The 24,116-nt window shown below is 45.2% G+C and overlaps 1 protein-coding gene across 1 annotated transcript; it reads right to left on the reverse strand.

Moving 5' to 3' along the window:
* Window positions 1-271: 271 nt before the first annotated feature.
* Window positions 272-16,938, reverse strand: LOC132833000 (histone H3-like centromeric protein A). The gene is made up of 5 exons (XM_060851271.1): window positions 16,909-16,938; window positions 15,656-15,838; window positions 9,387-9,505; window positions 7,466-7,543; window positions 272-3,611 (listed from the first exon to the last, which is right to left on the reverse strand). Exons 2-5 carry the CDS (start codon window positions 15,831-15,833, stop codon window positions 3,477-3,479), a joined length of 510 nt encoding a protein of 169 aa, XP_060707254.1. The 5' UTR covers window positions 15,834-15,838; window positions 16,909-16,938; the 3' UTR covers window positions 272-3,476.
* Window positions 16,939-24,116: the final 7,178 nt, after the last annotated feature.

The raw sequence follows: 24,116 nt of genomic DNA on the forward strand, positions 1-24,116 counted from the left end.
TGATCTTGAGCTGAAAGACTATGTGACAGAACAGGTTCAAGGGGAGACATGATGGATTCCTATCACAACTCTTCAAACTGTATTTTGGACAAGTCCTGCTGTGGGAGCAAGGATACAATATTATCTTCTTGGAATAAACTTTCCAAAATTGTATCTGAAACCAAACTCTATACCATACACCATTTAATAAGATTCAAGCCAAATGATCACTTCCATTCATGTCTGGCTCAACAAAGTTTGTTACTGAATTATCCAGGATTTCAAGCTTAGCCAATGATCAAATCATTTTATTGCATTGTTCATCCCAGTTAGAAAATACAAAAACAACCCCCGTCTTCCCGCCCACACTAAATTTGCTTGTGAAAACAATTTTTCCTTAAACTCTATTTACAAACTGAAGTCCTTGGGACGTGTTTCAAAGCAGGATTGTATACTGAATCCTCTCCGATACATGAGTAAAATTCACAATTGTCGTGGGTTGAGGTAAGCTCCCTTTTGCTCAAATTCACCCAGTGGTTGCATGTGGCTAGCTTTCTAAGCTTCTAATTGCTCAATTTGTATAACCCTGTCTGGTCTTGTCCTGTTCAATTACACCCTTTTCCCATCACATCAACAAGTGGTTCTTAGCTGAGAGAGAGAGAGCAAGAGCGAACATAACAGAGGAATCCTGTCTCTCAATGCTCATTGAGTCCTCGCATGACAAAAGTCACTTGTATGCGAGCTGTTTGCATTGTCATTGTCTGCAGAGATAACGTAGAGGTATATCAGGAAGCAGGAACCAGATGTCCAAGGAGGAAATAAACTTGAACAAGAGACATTTTCAGGGTTGAAGCAAAAAGTATGTACGGACTGGGAGTGATGGGAATAGGGAATGGGACTCACAGGAGAGCTTTCTCAAACATCTGACACAGGTATGATGGGAGGAGTAGCCCCCTCCAGCATCAGGAACTCACCCAGGGAATGGTTCGATCTTAGAAGGTGGTGGTGGGGATGGAGGGGATTCAGAGGGCATTGGGTCGAGGAAAGGCCACATTTTACTCCTCTGGGGAAACTAGAAAGGGTTAGCATCATGATGCGATTGACAGAATCTCAATGCAAAAACTAAAATCAACAAAGAAAGGTCTTACGTGACAACTTAAAACAAAAGCACGGTATTGGGAGTTCGACAATTATTGATTAAACGCTCAGGTCACTGGAAGTCTGATGGGAGTGAGTACTAGTCAAGTGTGAGCTTGACCAAGTGTACTGTCGGGTCAATGGCATCATTTCCAAAAGATCGGTCCTTAAGCAAAGAGAAGCTGTCTCACCCCCTACTCACCATCCCAGGTCACAATAAGGCTTTAGGCATCAAAATCCCATTGGAGTCATCTGAAACTTCACATAATTATAAGGTTGCATGTACAATCAATAAATGGACATATACCTAAATGGTTAGACAGGCAATACCTGCTGTTGGTGCTTGTAATCTTCCACTTGACAAGGCACCGACAGCACAGCAGTGATATTCAGTAAAGATTTTCTTTAAAACCACCATTATTTAAAAACAAAACTGAAAAACTAATTATCAGTGTGTGCTCCGAGCCACAGAATCTGAACAGGGAGGTCACATCAATGGTACCTAATAGGACAAGCGAAGAAACACAATTTAAATACTTCCCATACTCATAATCTTTGGTGATTCTACCTGTCTGGCTGACAAGTCTCATTTGCTCTTTCCCTTCAAGAAATCCACTGTGCCAATTAAAACGATATAGGCCAGACGTGATCCAGGCCAACCTCCCAACCATGGACAACAAACTTTAAGACAGTTTTTCAGCCAAGCAGATAAGTTGTAACGAGGTTGCTTGGTTAAGGCAATGGCTGGAAAACAGGACTAAAATAATTATCAAATTTCACACTTGCTTTAAAAGGGTTGAATAAATGATTAAAAACACTGATTAGAAAATATAAAAGGAAAAGCAGATTAAGCCAAAATTTTAAAATTCTTAGCTTGGAGACTCTTCATTTTTAGTCCAGGGAAACCTATTTGACTAGAGAGGAAGACGGAAGGAGTTCTCCCACCTCAACAAACAGCTATAATCTTTCAAACATGACAGCTGCAAGATATGTAATCTTTCATTGATACTCCTTGTGGTTTAGGTTCAGTTTATTCTATACTCTTTATTCTACAATGGGTGCAGTCCCACAGCTACCAGACAAGAGACAGGTCTCGGGGGTATCACACAGGTGCCAGGTAAGAGCCAGGACTGGCAGATCCTTCGGAGGCTGTCTTCAGTCCTGTCCTCCAGCCTAGCGCTATGTAACTGGGCTCGTGGTGAGGCAAGTACAGGCCATTGCCTCTTCCCTCTCCAAGTTCTTGTTTCAGTTCAGACCAGGTCAGAGGTCCTTCCCCCTGCCCAACACGTGCATTTTCTTTAAACCACTCAAACAACGAAACTTCAACCTCACAGAAACTTTCCAGACCTTCAGTGAGGGCGGGGGAGGGAATGAGAGCACCCTGGAGATCAGTGACTCCCAGTCCCCTTACTCCCACCTCATCCCAATCATGAATGCTCAGCAGAGTGAAGAGACATTCAGATCCTTTAAAGCATAAAACTTCGTGAAGGGAGAGAGACTGCTGGGGAGCCACTGGTTGACATGAGTTGCTCAGGTGGGGTTTCTGTCTGCAATCTCCCTGATGTCATCTCCCACAGGAAGGCACAAACTAATCCAAAGCACCAAAACCTGCAAGGAATTCACTGAAAGCAACAGCTTTCTGATGAACACTTTTTAAAACACTAAAAATATGCTTTATGCACGTAGGCCAGGCAGTTAAAAGCAGCTGGTACCAAGCATGTTAAAAGTGTGTAAGAATGTAGCCCTGATGTTGAACAGCACAGACACTGCAATACTGGCCATACTCATCCTGATCAGCTGTCAGTCCTCATTGCAGCTTGACCCTAATCTCTGATGTCAATCACTCGCTCTGGCCCAGTAACCACCAACTCCACAACCATCTGGTGAGTTACATGTTACATGAGACGGTGACAGATAAAATTGCTAAATTAAAAAAAAGCATTGCTGAGAGGGTGTATGTGTGGGTACTGGGAAATCAGAGCAGAGTCAGCATTTGGATCGTAGATCGGAGATGCTAAATGACAAATCAGCTGCTCTCCTATGAAAGAGCCATCTGACACATTGAAAAGTGTAAAAGCACAAAACAATTAAAATTCACAAGACACAGAACAACCAGGGTATAGACTTAAAAGCAGAACTAAAATGGCTATGCTACAATAATGCAATGGGCTCTTGTGCCGAGAGATGTGTAGCAGGAACATGAAGCAGACATCGGTGCCAGACCATAGCTCTCGTAGCCCTCTGTCTCCTTGCATACAGTTTTAACTTAGTCGTTTTCTTCAGGTGATTACGTAACACCAATGGATAGGAGAGGGGGTAGGAATGGGTTAATACTGAGAGGAGAATTTTCCCTCATTCCTTTAGCCCAGACCTTCCTGAATGCCCCTTATCCTGCGGGCGAGCTGAAGGTCCTTTGGGAACAGAGTGACTCTCTTGGCATGCAGGGTACAGAGGTAGGCATCTTCCAGAAGCAGCACCAGGAAGGCCTCAGCTGCCTGGGGAAAGAAGAGGAACATCAAATCAAGGCATCATGATCCAGTCTTAGAAAAGAGGAGAGAAAAGGAAACAGGAAGGGAAGCTTTTGTCTCTATGGGTGCCTGGTCATGATTTCTGGGCATCCCAAAGTGCTTTCCTGACAACAAATTATTTAGCAAAGTCACTGTTACAACATCAGAAAACTGGCAACCAATGTGTGTACATCGACATCTCACAAACAGCAACATGTCTATATTGAGTACAAGAGTTGGCAGGTCATGTTACAGTTGTACAGGACTTTGGTTTGGCCACATTACCAAAAGGATGTGGTTGCTTTGGAGAGGGTGCAGAGGGAGATTCATCAGGATGTTGTCTGGTATGGAGGGCACTAGCTATGAAGAGGTCTTGAGTAGATTAGGATTATTTTCATTAGAAGGACGGAGGTTGAGGGAGGGACCTGAGAGAGGTCATCAAAATCATGAGGGATATCAACAGGGTGGATAGCGGGAAGCAATTTTCCCAGAGCAAGGGACTCAATTACTAGAGGTCATGAGTTCAAGGTGAGAGGGAACAAGTTTAAGAGAGATATGCGTGGAAAGTTCTTTACGCAGAGGGTGGTGGGAGCCTGGAACGCATTGCCAGCAGAGGTGTTAGAGGCTGGCACGATAAGATGTGTCTGGACAGATACATGAACAGGCAGGGAGCAGAGGGATACAGATCCTTAGAAAATAAGAGACAGGTTTAGATAGAGGATCTGGATCAGCATGGGCTTGGAGGGCCAAAGGGCCTGATCCTGTGCTGTAATTTTCTTTCTTCTTTGTCCGTATGAGAATGTGTCAACTTTAAAAAAATGTTTAAGCATGTTGGTAGAGGAATAACTGAGCCAGGATACCCCGTAGAACACCCCCAGCCCCTGTTTATAGTCATTCACATGCTCATTATAGACATAACTTTAAAACATGTTTCATGCTGATCCTGAATCTCAGAATTACAATGGAGTGGGTTTGGGGTTGCCGAAGCTGACTGAGTCTATTCTTGGAGATTTTAACATTATTTGATTCTTCCCCCTCCAGTAATAGTGCAACTGAGTGACACAGTTGTTAGCACTGCTGTCTCACAGCACCAGGGACCCAGGTTCAACTCCAATTTTGGGTGACTGTCTGTGTGGAGTTTGCATGTTCTCCCTGTATCTGTGTGGGTTTCCTCCCACTATCCAAAGATGTGCAGGGTAGGAGGACTGGCCATGGAAAATACAGGGTTACAGGGATAGGGTAGGAGTGGGCGTGGGTCTGGGTGGGACACACCCTTTGGCAGGTTGGTGCAAACTCGATGGGCCGAACGGCCTCTTTCCACGCTGCAGAGATTCTATGATTTTAAATAACACTCTGCTTTAACAAACAACCGATACCCCACCCTGATCACCAACAAGTACACTTTGTTTTTAGATTTTACTTTGGCTCACATCACAGCAGTGTGCAGGAGATTAAGCTTCAATTCCTGGAGATGCCAGAGGGAGGCTGCAGGGTTGGCAACTTTTGTTGTTGGAAACACCTTTCTGTTTAAATGAAGGGAAATTAGCCTTCATTAAAAACTAAAGCTTCTTCATCAAATACTGTCTTTGTGGATCCCAGAAGTTGACTGGAGTTTCACCCACTTGTTGCTTCGATTCATTTACTTCAATTAATTACGTTGGTTAATTTAATGATCCGTTTGGGACTGGGGGAGGCTGGTCTCTTTGGGTGAATTATTCCACTCTCACTAAGGCTTTTTGTCTGACCTCAGGATCGTGTGTGCATGAGAGAGAGAGACACACACACATACAGAGAGACGGGGAAGCTGGAAGATCACTCACATTCGCAGTAGAAGATCACATAGCAGTAAAATACTGCCACTTACTGGACATTGTTAGTATTGCAACTCTGACAACTGCGGAGCTGGTTATTATTTTAATATTATTTTTGTGGGTCTCAATAAGGAACTAACAGAGTGACCAGACGTAAAGGTAAGGGTCTGGGGCTAGCGTGACTGATCTTCCGAAGGGTCGGCATGAGTATAAGGGATCGCATGGCCTCCTCCAATATTGTAAGCTTCTGTGATACCCAGGTGTGGTACAGTGACTCACAGAGCCAAGGATCTGGGTTCAATTCCAGCCTTGGGTGACTGTCTGCGTGGAGTTTGTGATTCTGCATGGGTATCCTCCCACAGTCCAAAGACTTCTTTTCACACACAGATGTGTGGTTTAGGTGAATTAGCCATGCTGAATTGTCCAGGATGTGCATGCTAGATGGATACACCATGGGAAATGTAGACTTACAGGGATGGTATGGGTCTTGGTGGAATGCTCCTCAGAAGGTCAGTGTGGACTCATGGGCCAAGTGACCTGCCCCCACACTGTCGGGATTCTATGATTATCGTACTCACTCTTTCTGCAATCCCCCACATTGCTGATTTGAACTCTAGGCCCAATGTTGCTGGCATGATCCCTGGCCTCAATTAGGAAAACCACAACAGTATGGAAGTGGACATTACCTGGGAATTGCTGCCTCGGCTGACATTTATTGCCTATTCCTAAATGCCCAGAGAGTCAACCACAATGCTGTGGCACTGGAGTCACAAATAGGTCAGATCTGGTGCATTGCCTCCCCCAGAGGATATTAGTGAACCAGCTGGGTTTTCACAAGAATTATTTTATGTGCCTTTTTAAAGCCAGCATTTTACTCCAGACTTTTATGGAGTTCAAATTTCACCATCTGGCATGGTGGGATTTGAATCTAAATCCTTTCCTGCACCATTCCCAAATCCCTTCATCCACCTCATTCTCATTTGGGGTTAAACAATTGACAAGTTCTGCTCCTCATACCGTGATTCTGATCTTTTGACTTTCTCACACGCCTAAGCCTCCCAAGACATTTCCAATTGTTCTATCAATGGCATGTGCCAAAGCTGTTCATCTGTCATTGCTCAGGATAAACACAAGAGTGGGAGAAAGTGAGGACTGCAGATGCTGGAGATCAGAGTCGAAGACTGTGGTGCTGGAAAAGCACACCCGATCCAATTTCAAGCATAAGTTTCCTGATGAAGAGCTTGTGCTCGAAATGTCAATTATCCTGCTGCTCAGATGCTGTCTGACCGGATATGCTTTTCCATAAACACAACAGTGCCAAATTTCAAACAAACAATCACAACAATTTATGCCAAGGGAGAAAATTAGTTAATTCACATTAATTGACTGGTAAGTTGACTCTAATTGGCTAAAGTGTTGTCATGGAGAAAGCTACAGAAAACTGTAGGCTCTCTTTAATTCCAGATTATTAAAATGCAGGAACACGGTTTGAACATAGCCCTGTTTGTAGAGAGTGGGGGCACTGCATAGAAATGTATGTTGCTTTTAGTGAGCACAGATAAGCTTGGGGAGCCTACAGGTTCCTATTTTCCCCTATAGCAAAACCTGAGACAGATTCTGAAGCAGGGTAGCTGAACCCAAAACATTAACTCTACTTTCTCTCCACAAATGCTGCGTTTTGCCAGCAATTTCTAATTTTGTTACATTTGAGCCAAAGTTGATTTGTTAGATGCAGTATACCTGTAATTTGTTTTGGGGTACAAATTTTTGTGGTTGCTTAAAATTTTACATTTTTGCAATTGTCCTGATGAGTGGAAGAGGAAAAGTTTTGGCAACAGGTCTCTTTTTACAGCAGTGTTCTGCACAACCAAGTGAATATTTCAAATCATTCCTAAACTACCTCAGGCTTTTTGGCAATTGCAAAAGAAAATAAAATACAGAGGGGGAATAAAATAATTGTCAGTGCCCTTCATCAGACAGTTAACTTCTAAATCACGACAAATATGATTCAAGAATATCGGCAGCCATTACCTCCTGCAATGCCAGCAAAGCATTGGCTTGCCATCTGAACTCAATGCCCCTGGCAAAACGACAAGCCACTTCACGAACCTGGAAAGAAGGAGTTCAGAAAGACCATTAGTGTTAAGCACTGAGAATGCCCACACCACCCCCACTTACCCCTCTCTCTCCCCAGGCCTCTTTCTCAAAGTGCTACCAGGGATTATCTTTGTTGTCGAAAACACCTGAAGAGAGGCAAGAAGCGCTCAAAAAGAAAAGAACAGTCACAGGAAAGTAGAGGGGGAGGAGCAGTATTAATTTAATATTAAGTTTCCACTGGCAGGCGAAACTAGAACAAAGGAGCACAGTCTCAAAACCAGGGGAAGCAGATTTAGGACTGAGTTGAGGAGGAACTTCTTCACTGAAAGGTTTGTGAATCTGTGGAATTCCCTCCTGAGGTGATGCAGTTGAAGTTGCCTTGTTGAATGATTTTGAGGCAAAGATGGATTTTTGAACAGTAAAGGTTACAGTGAGCAGAAAGGTAAGCGGAGTTGAGTCCACGAAAAGATCAGTCAAGATCTTATTGAATGGCAGGGCAGACTCAACATGCCTGATAACCTGCTCCCACTCCATATACTACTCATATACTCCACAACCACTTGATGAAAGAGCAGCACTCCGAAAGCTAGTGCTTGCAAATAAACCTGTTGGACTATAACCTGGTGTTGTGTGATTTTTAATCCTGCTCCTATTGCTTATGTTCTTATGTGTGGCTCTACCAAAGAGTCATAATGGGCCAAGCGGGCTCTCTCTGTGCCCCTATCACCCTGTGATAAAATACTGCAACTTCAATGAAAGCGAAAGCAAACAGTCAACAACCAGTCAAATGATTTTGATGCAAACTACCACCACTCAGCAGTGGCGGTGCTTCTCTCACACAGCTTGCTGGGTTTGCAGAACTAATAGGCTAAAGCATGACAGGGGAGGCCCTGCAGACCACCCCTTCTGTGCTGACTTTAAAAAGATGCCTGGGATTTACCTGTTTCTGTCAGAGGGTCCACAAACTCCATCAAATTGCATTCTTTACTCATTTCAGCTGATCAATTGTCAACCTATGTGCTAATGCTGGAAGCAGATTCTCCCCAGTTATTTTATCAAAATCCTGGCAATTTTACCCTCTCTACCCACTCACCTTATATGACGGTGAAGGATCCCAGATTTTTCTCATATCTAAAGCTCCTCATTCCTGCTGGCGTTATCTCCTCTTACCCTTTGTGGAGATAGGACGTCCCAGAACTAGACACAGCACTTGAACTAGCTCAACACTACATCTCCTGTTTAACCTCCTCACCAGCTGCAGACAAGTCATACTGGACTCGAAATATTAACACTGTTTCTCTCTCCCTGGACCCACTAACGTCTCTGCTGTTTGTTTCAGATTTCCAGCCTCTGCAGTATTCTACAGGATGTTACAAAACCTGCGGCCTTTGGAAGACTCACGCGCCTGAAACTTTCTAAGAGTCTCGGCAGCTGAAAATGTGTTGCTGGAAAAGCGCAGCAGGTCAGGCAGCATCCAAGGAGCAGGAGAATCGACGTTTCGGGCACAAGCCCTTCTTCAGGAATGAGGAAGGGCTTGTGCCCGAAACGTCGATTCCTGAAGAAGGGCTCATGGATGCTGCCTGACCTGCTGCGCTTTTTCAGCAACACATTTTCAGCTCTGATCTCCAGCATCTGCAGTCCTCACTTTCTCCTAAGAGCCTCGGCACCCTACCTCTTTAGAGGTTTTATCATTTCACCCACGGACTGTTCCCTTTCTCTGCAGAAAACAGAATTAAACATTGAGCTGTATAGTTTACTGACCCGATAAGATGCTCTATTTAATGCTTATAACTGCCAGTGAAGTAAAAGATCAACGCTGAGCCCCCAGAATTTGGGAACTGTGGTTGTGACTCACCAGTTTGCTAAACGGTAGCTTGCGGATAAGCAAGTCAGTGGATTTCTGATATTTGCGGATTTCCATCAAGGCCCTGGTGCCTGGGCGGAACCTTCTCCGAGTGACAGGCGGCTGATCTCCTGCAAACAGACACATTCTTCACTGGACACACTCCAACTAGCAAGCCAAACTCTCAATTACCCATTGTCACAGGAACATGTCAACCTCTGCTTAGCGCACGCCTGAGTGTTAGTTTGTCAAGTGAGAACTGAAACCCAGCATTGGAGGTACTTAGCTGAGAACATCCCCTTCTGTTAGTAAGATTCCCAGGTGGTTGGCCAGCACCTACAAGCAGCCTTGTGATGTTGGCTGTTCAAAGATACGCTGATGAAAATGACAGCTTCATATGGCTTTATCCAATGAATGAAAATCAGGGCTTTTTACACTGATGATTAGGTCAATATGCCAAATGTACAAAGGGCAGTGGGGAAGCAACATATGTTTTACAAAAAAAAGCAGAAGGTAAGGAATGATGTGCACTTAGCTAAATCAAAACTTTGGGACACCTTCCCTGACAGCACAGTGAGTGCATGCGTACTAGGCTACATTTCAAAGCTGGGAGAAAGTGAGGACTGCAGATGTTGGAAATCAGAGCTTAAAAATGTGTTGCTGGAAAAGTGCAGCAGGTCAGGCAGCATCAAAGGAACAGGAGAACCGACGTTTCGGGCGCCCTTCAAAGCTCACTATCCTCAAGGACAATTTACATTAAGTAACAAATGATAGATTTTCCAGTGCCAACTTGCAACCCAAGAACGATTACATACATAAGAAAAGATTATGGCCAATAGTCACAAACACAGGCCACCTCTAAACCAATGGACAGCCACGGAAGTGCTTTTTGAAGGGTATGCATGCCAGAGGAAAGTGCAGCAGTCAGCCTGCACACAGCAGGCTCCTAAATGCAGCAATTTGCAGATGGGCCCACAATCGTCTTCACTCCTCATGGGCAAATATCGGCCGGGAAAGTGCGGAGAACTAGGTGAAAGTGAGGATTGCAGATGCTGGAGATTAGAGTCGAGTGGGGGTTGCTGGAAAAGCACAGTAGGCCGGGCAGCATCCGAGGAGCAGGAGAATCGATGTTTTGGGCAAAAGCCCTTCATCAGGAAATGCGGTGAACTGCCCTGCTGTTCCCCAGACATGGCCATAGGATCTTACTGAACAACAAACAAGAAAGTGAAGGAGCTTGATAGGGTTGACTTTGAAACATTGTTTCTATTGATCACGAAACCTAGGACACAGTGAGGCAGCCCCAGGATAGGGCAATGACCATTTGAGCAGATGTTTCTTTCTTGAAAGGGTTGGGAATCTTTGGAATTCTCTACTCCCAAAGCGTAGTGGGATGCTCCAACACTATGCTAAATTAAGGCTGCAATGGGATTTTGAAAGGATTGGACAGGTAAGATTTGACATAAAGATCAGCCACAGTCCATTTGAACAGCAGAGAGAGATTAGATTAGATTACTTACAGTGTGGAAACAGGCCCTTCGGCCCAACAAGTCCACACCGACTCACGAAGCGCAACCCACCCATACAGCAGTGTTCTGCTGTTACCCCTTACCTAACACTATGGGCAATTTAGCATGGCCAAATCACCTGACCAGCACATCTTTGGACAGTGGGAGGAAACCGGAGCACCCGGAGGAAACCCACGCAGACACGGGAAGAACGTGCAAACTCCACACAGTCAGTCGCCTGAGGCGGGAATAGAACCTGGGCCTCTGGCGCTGGGAGGCAGCAGTGCTAACCACTGTGCCACCGTGCTGCCCACAAAGAGCTCGAGAAGTGTGTGGTCTATTCCTCCTCTTATTCCTGATCTTGCCATTGCCTGCACCATACATTTGCTCCCACAAAATTGTGGCATTTTCTTGTGGAAATGTTTCGGCAGCTCACGTGCAGAACCTTTCTAAATAGTCACACCTCCGAGGTCAATGAGATTGGATGGGTTGTGGCTTGGGACATGCTTGTAAATTCAAGTTTGCTGAACAGATTCCCACTATGGAGAAAAACCAACACACTAATGTGTCCATGAATTTGAATATATAAAATTCTGCAAACTGTGACAGTAGCAAGTGTCTCTTGGGTACAAAACCTTACTTAACAGAGTTTACCACATCCATTACTCACTGCTGGTATAAAACATTGAAATACGTAAAAAAAATTGCATCCCCAAATAAAAATAAAAACTGTCTAGTTTATCCCACCTTCCAGCTCTTGGTCTGCAGCCTTATTGGTTGCACCAAGTGCATATGAGAGTTTTTTCAAAGCATGATGAAGGTTTCTATATCCATCAGCCTTTCAGGCAGAACTGTTTAGAAGGAGTCCATCACTCTGACTGAAAAGAACGCTCAAAGATCCATGTAATGTTTTCCACCAATTATGGCAAGGTGGTTAGCACTATTGCCTCACAGTGCCAGGGGCTGGGGTTCAATTCCTCCCTCAGGCGACTTTCTGGAGAGTGGAATGTTGAGTTTGCACATTCTTCCTGCGTCTGCATTAGCTTCCTCCCACATTCCAAAAATGTGCAGACCATGGTAAATTGCTCATGGTGTCCAAGGATGTGCAGGCTAGGTGGATTAGCCACAGAAAATGCAAGGTTACAGTGATAGGGTCGGGGCTGTGGATCTGGGTAGGATGCTCTTTGGAAAGTTGTTCTAGACTCAATAGGCTGAATGGCCTGCTTCCACACTGTAGGGATTCTACGATACTTAAAATTTAAGAATTCCTCCTACCTCCCCTCCTCAACCAACCAGCCTCTCAGATAAAGGATCCTTCTTACCAACTCTGTCCTGATCTTTCAGAATTTTATAGATGACACTTCAGCATCTCCTCAGCCTCCTCTGTTCCAAAGAAAGTAATGTCAGCTCACCTGACCTTTCATCAATGCTGAAATTTTTCAGTCAGAGAGGTGCACAGCACAGAAACAGACTCTTCAGTCCACTCATCCATGCCGACCAGAAATCCTAAACTGATCTAGTCCCATTTGCCAGCACTTGGCCTATTTCTCTCTAAGCCCTTCCTATTCATATACCCATCCAGATGACTTTTAAATGTTGTAACTGCACCAGTCTCCACACATCCTCTGATAGCACATTCCATACATGCACCATCCTCTGCATGAAAACATTGCCCCTTAGGTCCCTTTTAAATCATCCCCATCTCACCCTAAACCTATGGCCTCCAGTTCTGGATTCCCCCATTCCAGGGAAAACACTTTGTCTATTTAGGAGAAAGTGAGGACTGCAGATGCTGGAGATCAGAGCTGAAAATGTGTTGCTGGAAAAGCGCAGCAGGTCAGGCAGCATCCAAGGAGCAGGAGAATTGACGTTTTGGGCATGAGCCCTTCTTCAGGAATGGCTCTTCAGGAAGAAGGACTCATGCCTGAAACGTCGATTCTCCTGCTCCTTGGATGGTGCCTGACCTGCTGCGCTTTTCCAGCAACACATTTTCAACTTAGTCTATTTACCCTAGCCATGACCCTCATGATTTTATAAACCTCTAAGAAGTCACCCGACAGCCTCCACCACTTCCAGGGAAAACAGCCCCAGCCTATTCAGCCTCTCCCTATAGCTCGAACACCCCAATTCTGGCAACATCCTTGTAAACCTTTTCTGAACCCGTTCAGTTTTCAGAACGTCTTTCCTATAGGAGGGAGAATCAGAATTGCACATAATATTCAAAATGTGGCCAGCTAATGTCCTGTTCAGCCGCAACATGACCTCCCAATACTCAATGCAATGACGAATAAAGGAAAGCATACCAAATGCCTTCTTCACTACTCGAGACTCCACATTCAAGGAACTACGAATCTGCGCTTCAAGGTCTCTTTGTTCAGCAACACTCCCCAGGACCTTACCATTAAATGTGCAAGTCCTGTCCTGATTTGTCTTTCCAAAATGCAGCACTTCACATTAATCTAAATTAAACTCCATCTGCCTCTCCTTGGTCCATCTAATCAAGATTCTGGATTAAAGTGGTGCTGGAAAAGCACAGCAGTTCAGACAGCATCCAAGGAGCAGGAAAATTGAAGTTTCGGGCAAAAGTCCTTCATCAGGAATACAGGTAAAGTGCCTGAAGGGTGGAGAGATAAAATGCTCAAGATCCCATTGTACTCTGAGGTAGCCTTCTTGGCTGTCCACTACACCTCCAATTTTGGTGTCATCTGCAAACTTACCAACTATACCTCCTATGTTTATATCCAAATTATTTATATAAATGATAAAAAGCAGTGGACCCAGCACTGATCCTTGTGGCACATCACTGGTCACAGGCCTCCAGTCTGAAAGGCAAACCCCCACACCCACCCTCTCCCTTTTACCTTCACGCCAGTTCAATATTCAAATGGCTAGTTCTCCCTATATTCCATGTGATCTAACCTTGCTAACCAGTCTACTACCTTATTGAATGCCTTATTGAAGACCATATAAATCATGTCTACCATTCTACCCTCATCAATCCTCTTTGTCACTTCTTCAAAAAACTCAATCAACTTCACGAGACACAATTTCCTATGCACAAAACCATGTTGACTATCCCTTATCAGTCCCTGTTTTGCCAAATACATGTACATCCTGTTCCTCAGAATTACTTCCAACAAATTGCCCACCACTGATGTCAGGCTCACTGTTCTATAGATCCCTGGCTTTTCCTTATCACTTTTCTTTAATAGTGGCAGCACATTAGCTAACCTCCAGTCTTCTGGCACCTCACCTGTGCCTATTGATATTACCAATATCTCAATCAAGTGGCCCAACAATCACTTCGCTAGCTTCCCACAGAGTTCAAGGGCATTTCCAGCACCACACTAATACAAAATACTCATTTAGTATCTCCCCATCTCCTGCAGTTCCACACATCTTGCTGATCATTGAGGGGCCCTATTCTCTCCAGAGTTACCTTTTTGTCCTTAACATATTTATAAAATCCGCTTGGATTCTCCTCAACCCTATTTGCCAAAGCTATCTCATGCCCTCCTGATTTCCCTCTTAAGCATACACTTTTATACTCTTTATACTCTTCTAAGGATTCACTCGATCTCTGCTGTGTATACCTGACATAGGCTTCCTTCTTCTTCTTGATCAATTTTTCCAGTCATCCAGCATTCCCTAATAGAAACATACCGTCTCTGGGCATTTTACAGCTGTCCCTGTGCCTGCAAACATTTGCACCCACTCAACGTTTGACAGTTCTTGCCTAATACTGTCAAAATTAGCCTTCCTCCAATTTAGAACTTTAACTTTTAGATTCAGTCTATCTTTTCCATCCACACTCTGAAGAACAACTAGGGCTGGTGAATAAATACTAGCCCAGCCAGCAGCACCCACATCCCACAGAGCGAAAGAATAAAAATAACATCTCTGAATTGTGGTTACAGCCTCTCTGCATGCAATATTCTAGCTGCTGTCTGGCTAGTGCTTTTATGTTGCAACAAGAGGAAATACCACAAATGGATCATTTTTTTCTCCCTTCATCAATCTGTTCAACATTGCTAATACACACCTCAGGATCAGGTGGGACACGAACCTAGCTCTCCTGCTCCAAGCTTAGGGACAATACCACCACATGTAAACACTCAATTCTTCACCCATCATCTATCCAGTCATGTAACCTTCAGGCATCAATTGGCATGCATCAAAAGCAGAAGACACTTCTCAGAATTTGGACCCCATTTTGACTATTATCTGTTCTTGGTGTGCCCTTCCCAAAATACATCACTTCACACTTTGCTGGCCTTAATTATATTTGTTATTTTTTAGGCAATCTGACTAGTCCACTGTTACTTTCCTGCATACTTCAGTATTTGTCCAGCCAGTCAACCACAACAACCATTTCCCATCATCCACAAATTTCTAAACCATACCACCCACCCCCACCTCACCTCACCTCTTCTGCTCATCTGTCGTATTTGATTGAAGTACATGTGCCAGGTGTCACCAAGCAACACCTTTACTGTCTATTTTTTAATCTTTATTTTCTTCCCCATTTATTCTCAATAAGTCGGACTGAAGGGTCTGTTTCCGTGCTGTACATTTTTATTACTCTATGACTTACTTCAGTTCACCTTCCCATCGCCAAGTCAGTTAGATCGGTATAGTACATCATCTTATATTGGGATGGTTTGCTTTCACTCCTACTTTGAAGTGCCAGGTCAGTCGCCTCAAAGTATTAGGAGTGAGAGGCTAAAAGAGTGTGCAGTGGCGCAGCAAGAACATCAAATCCTAAATCGGCCTTACTCGGTCTACTCGGGATAATCGGGGATCTCCTTCGGGGACTCATTAGTGTCCTCCTCCCATGTGGCGATCGTACAGGAGATGCTCTCGCAGGTGACCGTGCAGGGGGCTCTCTCAATGGTGATCTCCTCCTTGGCGTTTGTCCCCTCCGTCTGGCAGCTCCACGCGGCCTCCCGGTCATTGTTGCTGCAATTTAAAAAGTTAAAGAAATTAAGCTATGCCTAGAAAAAGACAAACTGCATTCAACATAGGGCCTTAGCTCCAGGGTCTTACTGTCACTGACTTATTTGGAGGAAATGGCTTCCATTTCTGTAGCACCTTCCATAATCCAGCTGCCCGTTTAGGAAGGAACAAACAACAGTAAGTCCCTGTTTTTCAGTCATGTCAACCCGTACTACCAGGAAAACATTTGTTTTTCTTCAAAATCGTGCAATGGGATCTTTTATGTCCATCAGAGAGAGGGCAGCTAGTATCATACCATCTCAAAATGAATCATACTACTGTTCCCTGCTAGCACCACTTCATATCACCCCACTCCACAACATTCCTGTTAGCACCTGAATTGGGTCATCCAGCATGTATTAAACAATCCCTTTACCAAACTTAAGTGACATTCGACAACATGCATTGACATAGTGCCTTGAAGCATACCAGGTAATTTCTCAGGAGTGGTTTGCAATTAGCAAGTGACATTGGGCCACATGGAGAGATGAGCATCCCTTTGGTTAAAGAAGTTCAGAAGGGCAGTCAGTCAATGTGAAACATTGACTTTGTTTTCTCTCCACAGATTCTGCCAGACCTGCCCAGTTTCTCCAGAAATTTCATTTTCTGCGTTTGGCCAAAGGAGACTGTTTAAAGCAAAGAAAGAGCAAGACTCAGCTGTTTAGGGAGATTTTCCAGAGCTGACGGGCTGGGAGGTCGAAGCTAAGATTGCATTGAGACATGCTTTGCAGGCAAATCTGATCTGCGGTCGCCCCACAGGTTTTAATTCTGGGTTTAAGACCAGGAACTAAACTTGCTGGCTTTAGGTACAGCTATGGGATTGCTACAGAGATGGGATTGTAAAACGTGATGCTTGCTGCCTTGCAAATTTTTTCACGGTGGATTTCTTTTTTGTTAGTGCATATATTTCATCCTCGGTTCATTTCAGGAACTAGGCCCGAGTCTGACAGCTCTCTGGGACCTACACGCCTGGTGGGGTACCCTCTCTCCCCCCACCGAACCTGGGCTCACCTGCACCCCATTCCCTCCCTCACCTGCTGCCCCTGATCGCGCCTGCGCCCCACTCCCTCACCTGCTGCCCCTGATCGCGCCTGCGCCCCACTCCCTCACTCACCTGCCGAACTCTGACCGACTTGGGACCAAATTCAAAAAATGCGGCTCGCGTCGTCGCCGAGGCAACCGAAGAGCTGACGGTTGGAAGGCGGGGCCTGACGCCACGGCGAAGAGGCGGTGCCAATGCCTGCCGCGCGCCCCCAAACCGCCCTCCGCCAATCGGCGCCGGTGTTCGGGAGGGTTCCTCTTCCTTGGTGGCGGAACCCGTTGCTGATTGGGGAGGCGGTCCACGCGATCACACACTCCATTGGACCGGGGTTGTGCCCCAGGATGATCGGCAGCTAAATTCACCAATAGCCAAACGGAACACTTTGAGATTGACAGATCGGTATTTGAATTGCTGTCATGAAGGAGACTGATGGAGAGTCATCAGTGAGGGAGGTTGGTGGTTGGAGTGAACAATGGGCAGGTACAGGAAACAAAGTTATAAGATGTTATTCTGTGCTTTACAGTCTGTTCTCTGGGCCTCGCTGAGACAAACACTGTTAAGTCGGTGAAAGACACGCTTTAATTTGCCTTAAACTTGAGTGTTGCGGATTGGCACATTCCAAGGTTCAGGAGCACATGCTGGGGGACACACTAAAGTGCAACATTGGGGAAAGACTACCGTGTATGGTCCTTCTGCCAAAGCAAAACTAGACGGTCCATTCAGTAAATGAACCTTGTTGACCGCTCAATTAAATACCAAGAGGTTAGTTGTGAGTAGGGAAAAAGTTCAATGTTTGTTTCATTCTCTGAAAGCAAAGAGAGTATAGATCTGAAAGGCTTCATTAACTATATACAAAATATTTCCTTTGATGAATAAAGTATATATTTGTAATGGAAAAGCTTATTAATTGGTCTGATTGGGAATTGGAACTCCTTTTGAACATTGGTAGATTTATGGTTTTAATGGGTCACACTGGTGACTTAAACACATTCACTTGTACGGTATCTTTCACATCCTCAGCAGAATAGTTAGCTCCTTTTGTCCAGTCTGAACGGCTCGATCTGATGTTTGTTTTCTTTATTGCCTTTCAAGGGAGGTAGGTTGTGATTTGTTCCCAATCCTGAATCACCCTTGAACTGAGTGGCTTGATGGATCATTGGAATGTGGGCGGCACGGTGGCACAGTGGTTAGCACTGCTGCCTCACAGCGCCAGAGACCCGGGTTCAATTCCCGACTCAGGCGACTGACTGTGTGGAGTTTGCACGTTCTCCCCGTGTCTGCGTGGGTTTCCTCCGGGTGCTCCGGTTTCCTCCCACAGTCCAAAGATGTGCGGGTCAGGTGAATTGGCCATGCTAAATTGCCCGTAGTGTTAGGTAAGGGGTGAATGTGGGGGTATGGGTGGGTTGCGCTTCGGCGGGTCGGTGTGGACTTGTTGGGCCGAAGGACCTGTTTCCACACTGTAAGTAATCTAATCTAATCATTTCAGATAATAGGTCTGTGTCTGCATTCACAAAGAGGCCAGATTTTTTTTTCCTCTAATGGGCATCACTGAACCCCACTCCAAACAATTAGTAGTGGTTTCATGGCTATTAATACACTCCTAGTTCCAGAGATTTATTGAATGCAATTAATCTGATTATTTGACTGATTATTAAGAGTGTCTCGGTGGTTAGCACTGCTGCCTCACAGTGTCAGAGATATGGCTTCTATTCCAGCCTCTGATGACTGTCTGTCTGTGTGGAGTTTGTATGTTTTCCCTGTGTCTGTGTGGGTTTCCTCCCACAGTCCAAAAATGTGCAGGTTAGGGTGAATTGGCCATGCTAAGTTTCCCATAGAGTAGGTGCATTAGTCAAGGATACATATGGGGAATGGGTCTGGGTGGGTTACTCTTTGGACAGTCAGTTTGGACTTATTGGGCCGAAGGGTCTGTTTCCATACTGTAAGTAACCTAACCTATTAGGGGCAGCACGGTGGCTCAGTCGTTAGCACTGCTGCCTCACAGCACCAGAGACCCGGGTTCAATTCCCGCCTCGGGCAACTGTCTGTGTGGAGTTTGCACATTATCTCCATGTTTGCATGGGTTTTCTCCGAGTGCTCCAGTTTCCTCGTTCAGTCCAAAGATGTGCAGGTTAGGTGAATTGACCATGCTAAATTGCCCATAGTGTTAGGTGGATCAGTCAGGGGTAAATATAGAGGGGTGGGTCCTCCTTCGGAGGGTCGGTGTGGACTTGTTGGGCCGAAGGGCCTGTTTCCACACTGTAGGTAATCTAAATCTGAATCTGCAGTGGTGGGATTTGAACCCAGCTCCCCCAGAACATTGCTTGGGTTTCTAGATTAACAGGTCAAGCAGCATCCAAGGAGCAGGAAAATCAATGTTTCAGGCAAAAGCCCTTCTTCAGGAATAGAGGCAGGAAGCATTCAGGGTGGAGAGTTAAATGGAGGAGGAGGGGAGTGGGGATGTGGAGCTGGGGAGAAGGTAGCAAAGAGTACAAAGGTTAATTGGGGTGAGGATGGAGGTCAAAGGGGAGGGTGGAGTGGATAGGTGGGAAAGGAAGACAGGTCATGAAGACAGTGCTGAGCTGGAAGGTTGGAACTGAGGTAAGGTGGGGAAGGGGAAATGAGGAAACTGGTGAAGTCCACATTGATGTCCTGTGGTTGAAGTGTTCTGAGGCGGATGATGAGGCGTTCTCCCTCTGGCTTCAGGTGGTGAGGGGGCGGCGTTGGAAGAGGCCCAGGACCTGCATGTCTTTGGCAGAGTGGGAGTTGAAATGTTGGGCCACGGGGCGTTGGGGTTGATTGATGCGGGTGTCCCGGAGATGTTTCCTGAAGCACTCTGTGAGGAGGCGTCCAGTCTCCCCAATGTAGAGGAGATCGCATTGGGAGCAATGGATACAATAAATGACATTGGTGGATGTGCAGGTGAAACTTTGGATGTGGTAGGTTCCTTTGGGGCCTTGGATGGTGGTGAGGAAGGAGGTGTGGGCGCAGGTTTTGCAATTCCTGCAGTTGCAGGGGAGGGTGCCAGAACGGGAGGTGGTTTGTTGGGGAGCGTGGATCTGACCATCCTCCCGTCCTGGCACCCTCCTCTGCCACAACAAGAATTGCAAAATCTATGCCCACACCTCCTCCCTCACCACCATTCAAGGTCCCTTCCACATCCATCAAAGTTTCACCTGCACATCCACCAATGTCATTTATTGTATCCATTGCTCTCAATGCGGTCTCCTCTGCATTGGGGAGACTGGACGCCTCCTCGCAGAGCGTTTCAGGGTTCATCTCCAGGACGCCCACGCCAATCAACCCCACCACCCGTGGCCCAACATTTCAACTCACCCTCCCACTCTGCCAAAGACATGCAGGTCTTGGGCCTCCTCCACCGCCGCTGTCTCACTACTCGATGCCTAGAGGAAGAACGTCTCATCTGCTTCGGAACATTTCAACCCCAGGGCATCAATGTGGACTTCACCAGTTTCCTCATTTCCCCTCCCCCCACCTTACCTCAGTTCCAACCTTCCAGCTCAGCACTGTCTTCATGACTTGTCCTATCTCCCTTCCCACCTATCCGTTCCACCCTCCTCTCTGACCTATCACCTCCATCTCCACCCCCATTCACCTATTGTACTCTTTGATACTTTCTCCGCAGCTCCCGCCCACCCCCCCTCCCCTCCCCATTTGTTTCTCCACCCTGGAGGCTTCCTGCCTCTACTGAAGAAGAGTTTTTGCTTGAAACGTCGATTTTCCTGCTCCTTGGATGCTGCCTGACCTGCTTTTCCAGCACCACTGTGATCTAAACTCTAGTTTCCAGCATCTCCAGTCCTCACTTTTTTCTAGATTATCAGGCTAGCCACAATACCACTCGGCCATTGTCTCCTCATCCATCCAGGTGGTCTTTTTAGTGAACATTTGGTGTCGATATTTTCAGTTCCACCGACACCCTTCACCTAGACATAGTCCCAAAAACTATTTGTCCCTGGATTTTATTTACCTTTTAAATCTTATTCAAAAACCTGCACTTGTGGTTACTACACACCTCTCAGAACCTCCTAGTCTCTCCAAAGACTTTTGAAGGACTTTTGTCCGAAACATCGATTTTACTGCTCCTCGGATGCTGCCTGAACTGCTGTAGTCTTCCAGCACCACTAATCCAGACTCTGGTTTCCAGCATCTGCAGTCATTGTTTTTACTTTGAATCTCCAAGCCACAGCCAGCATGGATGCAATGGGCTGAAGGGCCCTTGCTTTGCTGTTCGAGAACTCTCCATAGTCATTAGTGGTCATTCCTTCAATCATTTGGTTTCTGATTATCCAGTCTGCTTTGAATGTTTTGAGTGTTAAAGTGAATCACATAAATTCAACTTCTTGTTCAGAAACAGTATTCTTGAAGTGGCCGTGGCTGAGAGATGGTCGTGATGATGAAGGACATAGATATGCTGAGTGGACTAATTGTTAGAGCTGTATGGTAGAAGTTGTATCAAGGCATTGGGAAGACTTGGGTATCCTGCAATGGGAAGGCGAGCAGAGTTATTTGATAAAATGGAACTTGAATGTTGTCAAAGCTTTTCATTTTCCACTTGACAACATTCAGATGCATTTTAAATGTAAATGTTACAGCCTCCACCACTTCATCCATACTACCTTCTGTGTGAAAAATTTGCCCCTTGGGTCTTTTTAAATCTTTCCCCTCTAACCTTTAATCTATGCCCTTGAGCTCTGCTCTCCCCACCCTGGAAAAAAATATTGGTTATTCATCTTATCTATGCCCCTAATAATTTTATAAACCTCCATAAAGTCACCCCTCAGCCTCCGATGCTCCAGGGAAAATGGCCCCAGCCTATTTAGCCTCTCCCTATAGCACAAACCCTCCAACCTTTGCAACATTCTTGTAAATTGTTTCTGAATCCTTTCAAGTTTCAATATCCTTCCTATAGCAGGGAGACCAGAACTGAACACAGTATTCCAATAGTGGTCTGACAAATGTCCTGTACAGCTGCAACATGACTTCCCAAGTCCCATATTGAATGACTAATGAAGTCACACATATCAAATACATTTTTCGCTATCCTGTCTACCTGCAACTCCACTTTCAAGGAACTATGAACCTGCATTCCAAGGTCTCTGTTCAGCAGCATTCCCCAGGACCCCAAGTGTATATGTCCTCATCAGGACAAACATGAATGGCAAATTTGAAATGATCTCAAAAAATTTACTCTCCAGGAGAAAGAAGTGGTGATCAGTTGCCAGGTCAGCTGTTTGATGTATGCATTGCCAGGAAGAAAGCAACTGGAAACGAGAGACTCTCCAAGCTCCTAATAATTCAAACAGGTCATGAATCTTGCATATATTCTATTTGTATGAAGTGTGTCTCTTTAGCTGAAAAAACATATTCCTTTTATTGTTTTTAATAAGCAGAGTTCAGACAATAATCAATCAGCTCGTGCTTGCACATTCCATAAACAAAATAGTGCTGTGCGATATGATTCTTCAATTGGGCAGCAAATACTTAGCAATCCCAAGTGCACCAATGGCTGTACAAACCGCCAATTTAACATACATTGTCCAACTTGCAGCGTACCTCATTTATGCATGTGAATTGACCCACTATAAATAATAAAGTCCACAACAATTAACAGTGTGAGACGACAAACATTGTCAACACACAGTTGGCAGTGTAGAAATGGCAGTTGAGCTTTCCAGCTTATTTAGCAGCTGGGACAAAGACAACTCTGAGATTATAATTTGCTCTTTTGATACATGCTGCCTTGGTCCAGGGTTTTCTGTTTGAATTAAGGTTTAGTGAGCAAATTACCTCAGAGTTTGTGAGAAGATTTGTAGCTCGGGTGCTCGTCATCTGCATGTGTGGCTACTGAGGATAGCTGGTCGTGTCGTTTCGTGACTAGTTGGTGTTCATGGATACGGATCATTAGCTGTCTTTCTGTTTGTCCTATGTAGTGTTTTGTGCAGTCCTTGCATGGGACTTTGTACACTACATTGGTTTTGCTCATGCTGGGTATCGGGTCCTTCGTTCTGGTGAGTTGTTGTCTGAGAGTGGCTGTTGGTTTGTGTGCTGTTATGAATCCTAGTGGTCGCAGTAGTCTGGCTGTCAGTTCGGAAATGCTCTTGATGTATGGTAGTGTGCCTAGTCCTTTGGATTGCGGCATGTCTTCATTCCGTTGTCTTTCTCTTAGGCATCTGTTGATGAAATTGTGCGGGTATCTGTTTTTGGCGAATACATTGTATAGGTGTTCTTCTTCTTCTTCTTTTTGCAGTTCTGGTGTACTGCAGTGTGTTGTGGCCCTTTTGAACAGTGTCTTGATGCAACTTCTTTTGTGTGTGTTGGGGTGGTTGCTTTCGTAGTTCAGGACTTGGTTTGTGTGTGTGGCTTTCCTGTATAATTTTGTGGTGAATCCTCCGTTCAGTGTTCTCTGTACCATCAGATCTAGGAATGGGAGTTGGTTGTCCTTTTCTTGCTCTCTAGTGAATCGGATTCCTGTGAGTGTGTCATTGATGATCCGGTGTGTGTTCTCTATTTCTGTGTTTTTAATGATTACAAAGGTGTCATCCACATATCTGACCCAGAGTTTGGGTTGAATTGGCGGTAAGACTGTTTGTTCTAATCTTTGCATTACCACTTCTGCTATGAGTCCAGAGATGGGTGAGCCCATGGGTGTGCCGTTGATTTGTTCATATATTTGGTTGTTGAATGTGAAGTGTGTTGTGAGGCACACGTCCTGCATCCATGAACACCAACTAGCCACGAAACGACACGACCAGCTATCCTTAGTAGCCACACATGCAGATGACAAGCAACATGAGTTCGACTGGGACAACACTACTATTATAGGACAAGCCAAACAGAGAACAGCCAAGAAATTCCTAGAGGCATGGCACTCATCCACAGATTCAATCAATAAGCACATCGACCTGGTCCCAATATACCGACCACTGCAACGGACAGCTGGAACTGATAACCGAAAGCGGCAGATTCAAACCACTACAAATGCTGGAGGAAAGATCACAGAAGCGCTTCACAGGAGGCTCCCAAGCACTGAGGATGTCACCTAGACAGGGGATGAAACGTCTGCAACACAAATTCCCAGCTCGGCAACAGAACCACAACAAATTACCTCAGATCGATGGATCCACAGCATAACAGGGACCCCAACACAGATCATTGAGGGAACGTTTCTAAGATAGGAGAGAA

The sequence above is a fragment of the Hemiscyllium ocellatum genome, chromosome 35 (assembly GCF_020745735.1).
Source record: "Hemiscyllium ocellatum isolate sHemOce1 chromosome 35, sHemOce1.pat.X.cur, whole genome shotgun sequence".
Lineage (NCBI taxonomy): Eukaryota > Metazoa > Chordata > Chondrichthyes > Orectolobiformes > Hemiscylliidae > Hemiscyllium > Hemiscyllium ocellatum.

What these genes read in the sequence shown, in the direction of transcription:
- LOC132833000 (XM_060851271.1), bottom strand. Translation starts at nt 15,833, where the DNA reads ATGACCGGGAGGCCGCGTGGAGCTGCCAGACGGAGGGGACAAACGCCA. An exon ending in GATTATCCCGAGTAGACCGA is followed by an intron (nt 9,506 to 15,655) that starts GTAAGGCCGATT and finishes GTCTGTTTGCAG; the next exon opens with GAGATCAGCCGCCTGTCACT. An exon ending in AGCTACCGTTTAGCAAACTG is followed by an intron (nt 7,544 to 9,386) that starts GTGAGTCACAAC and finishes CCTTCTTTCCAG; the next exon opens with GTTCGTGAAGTGGCTTGTCG.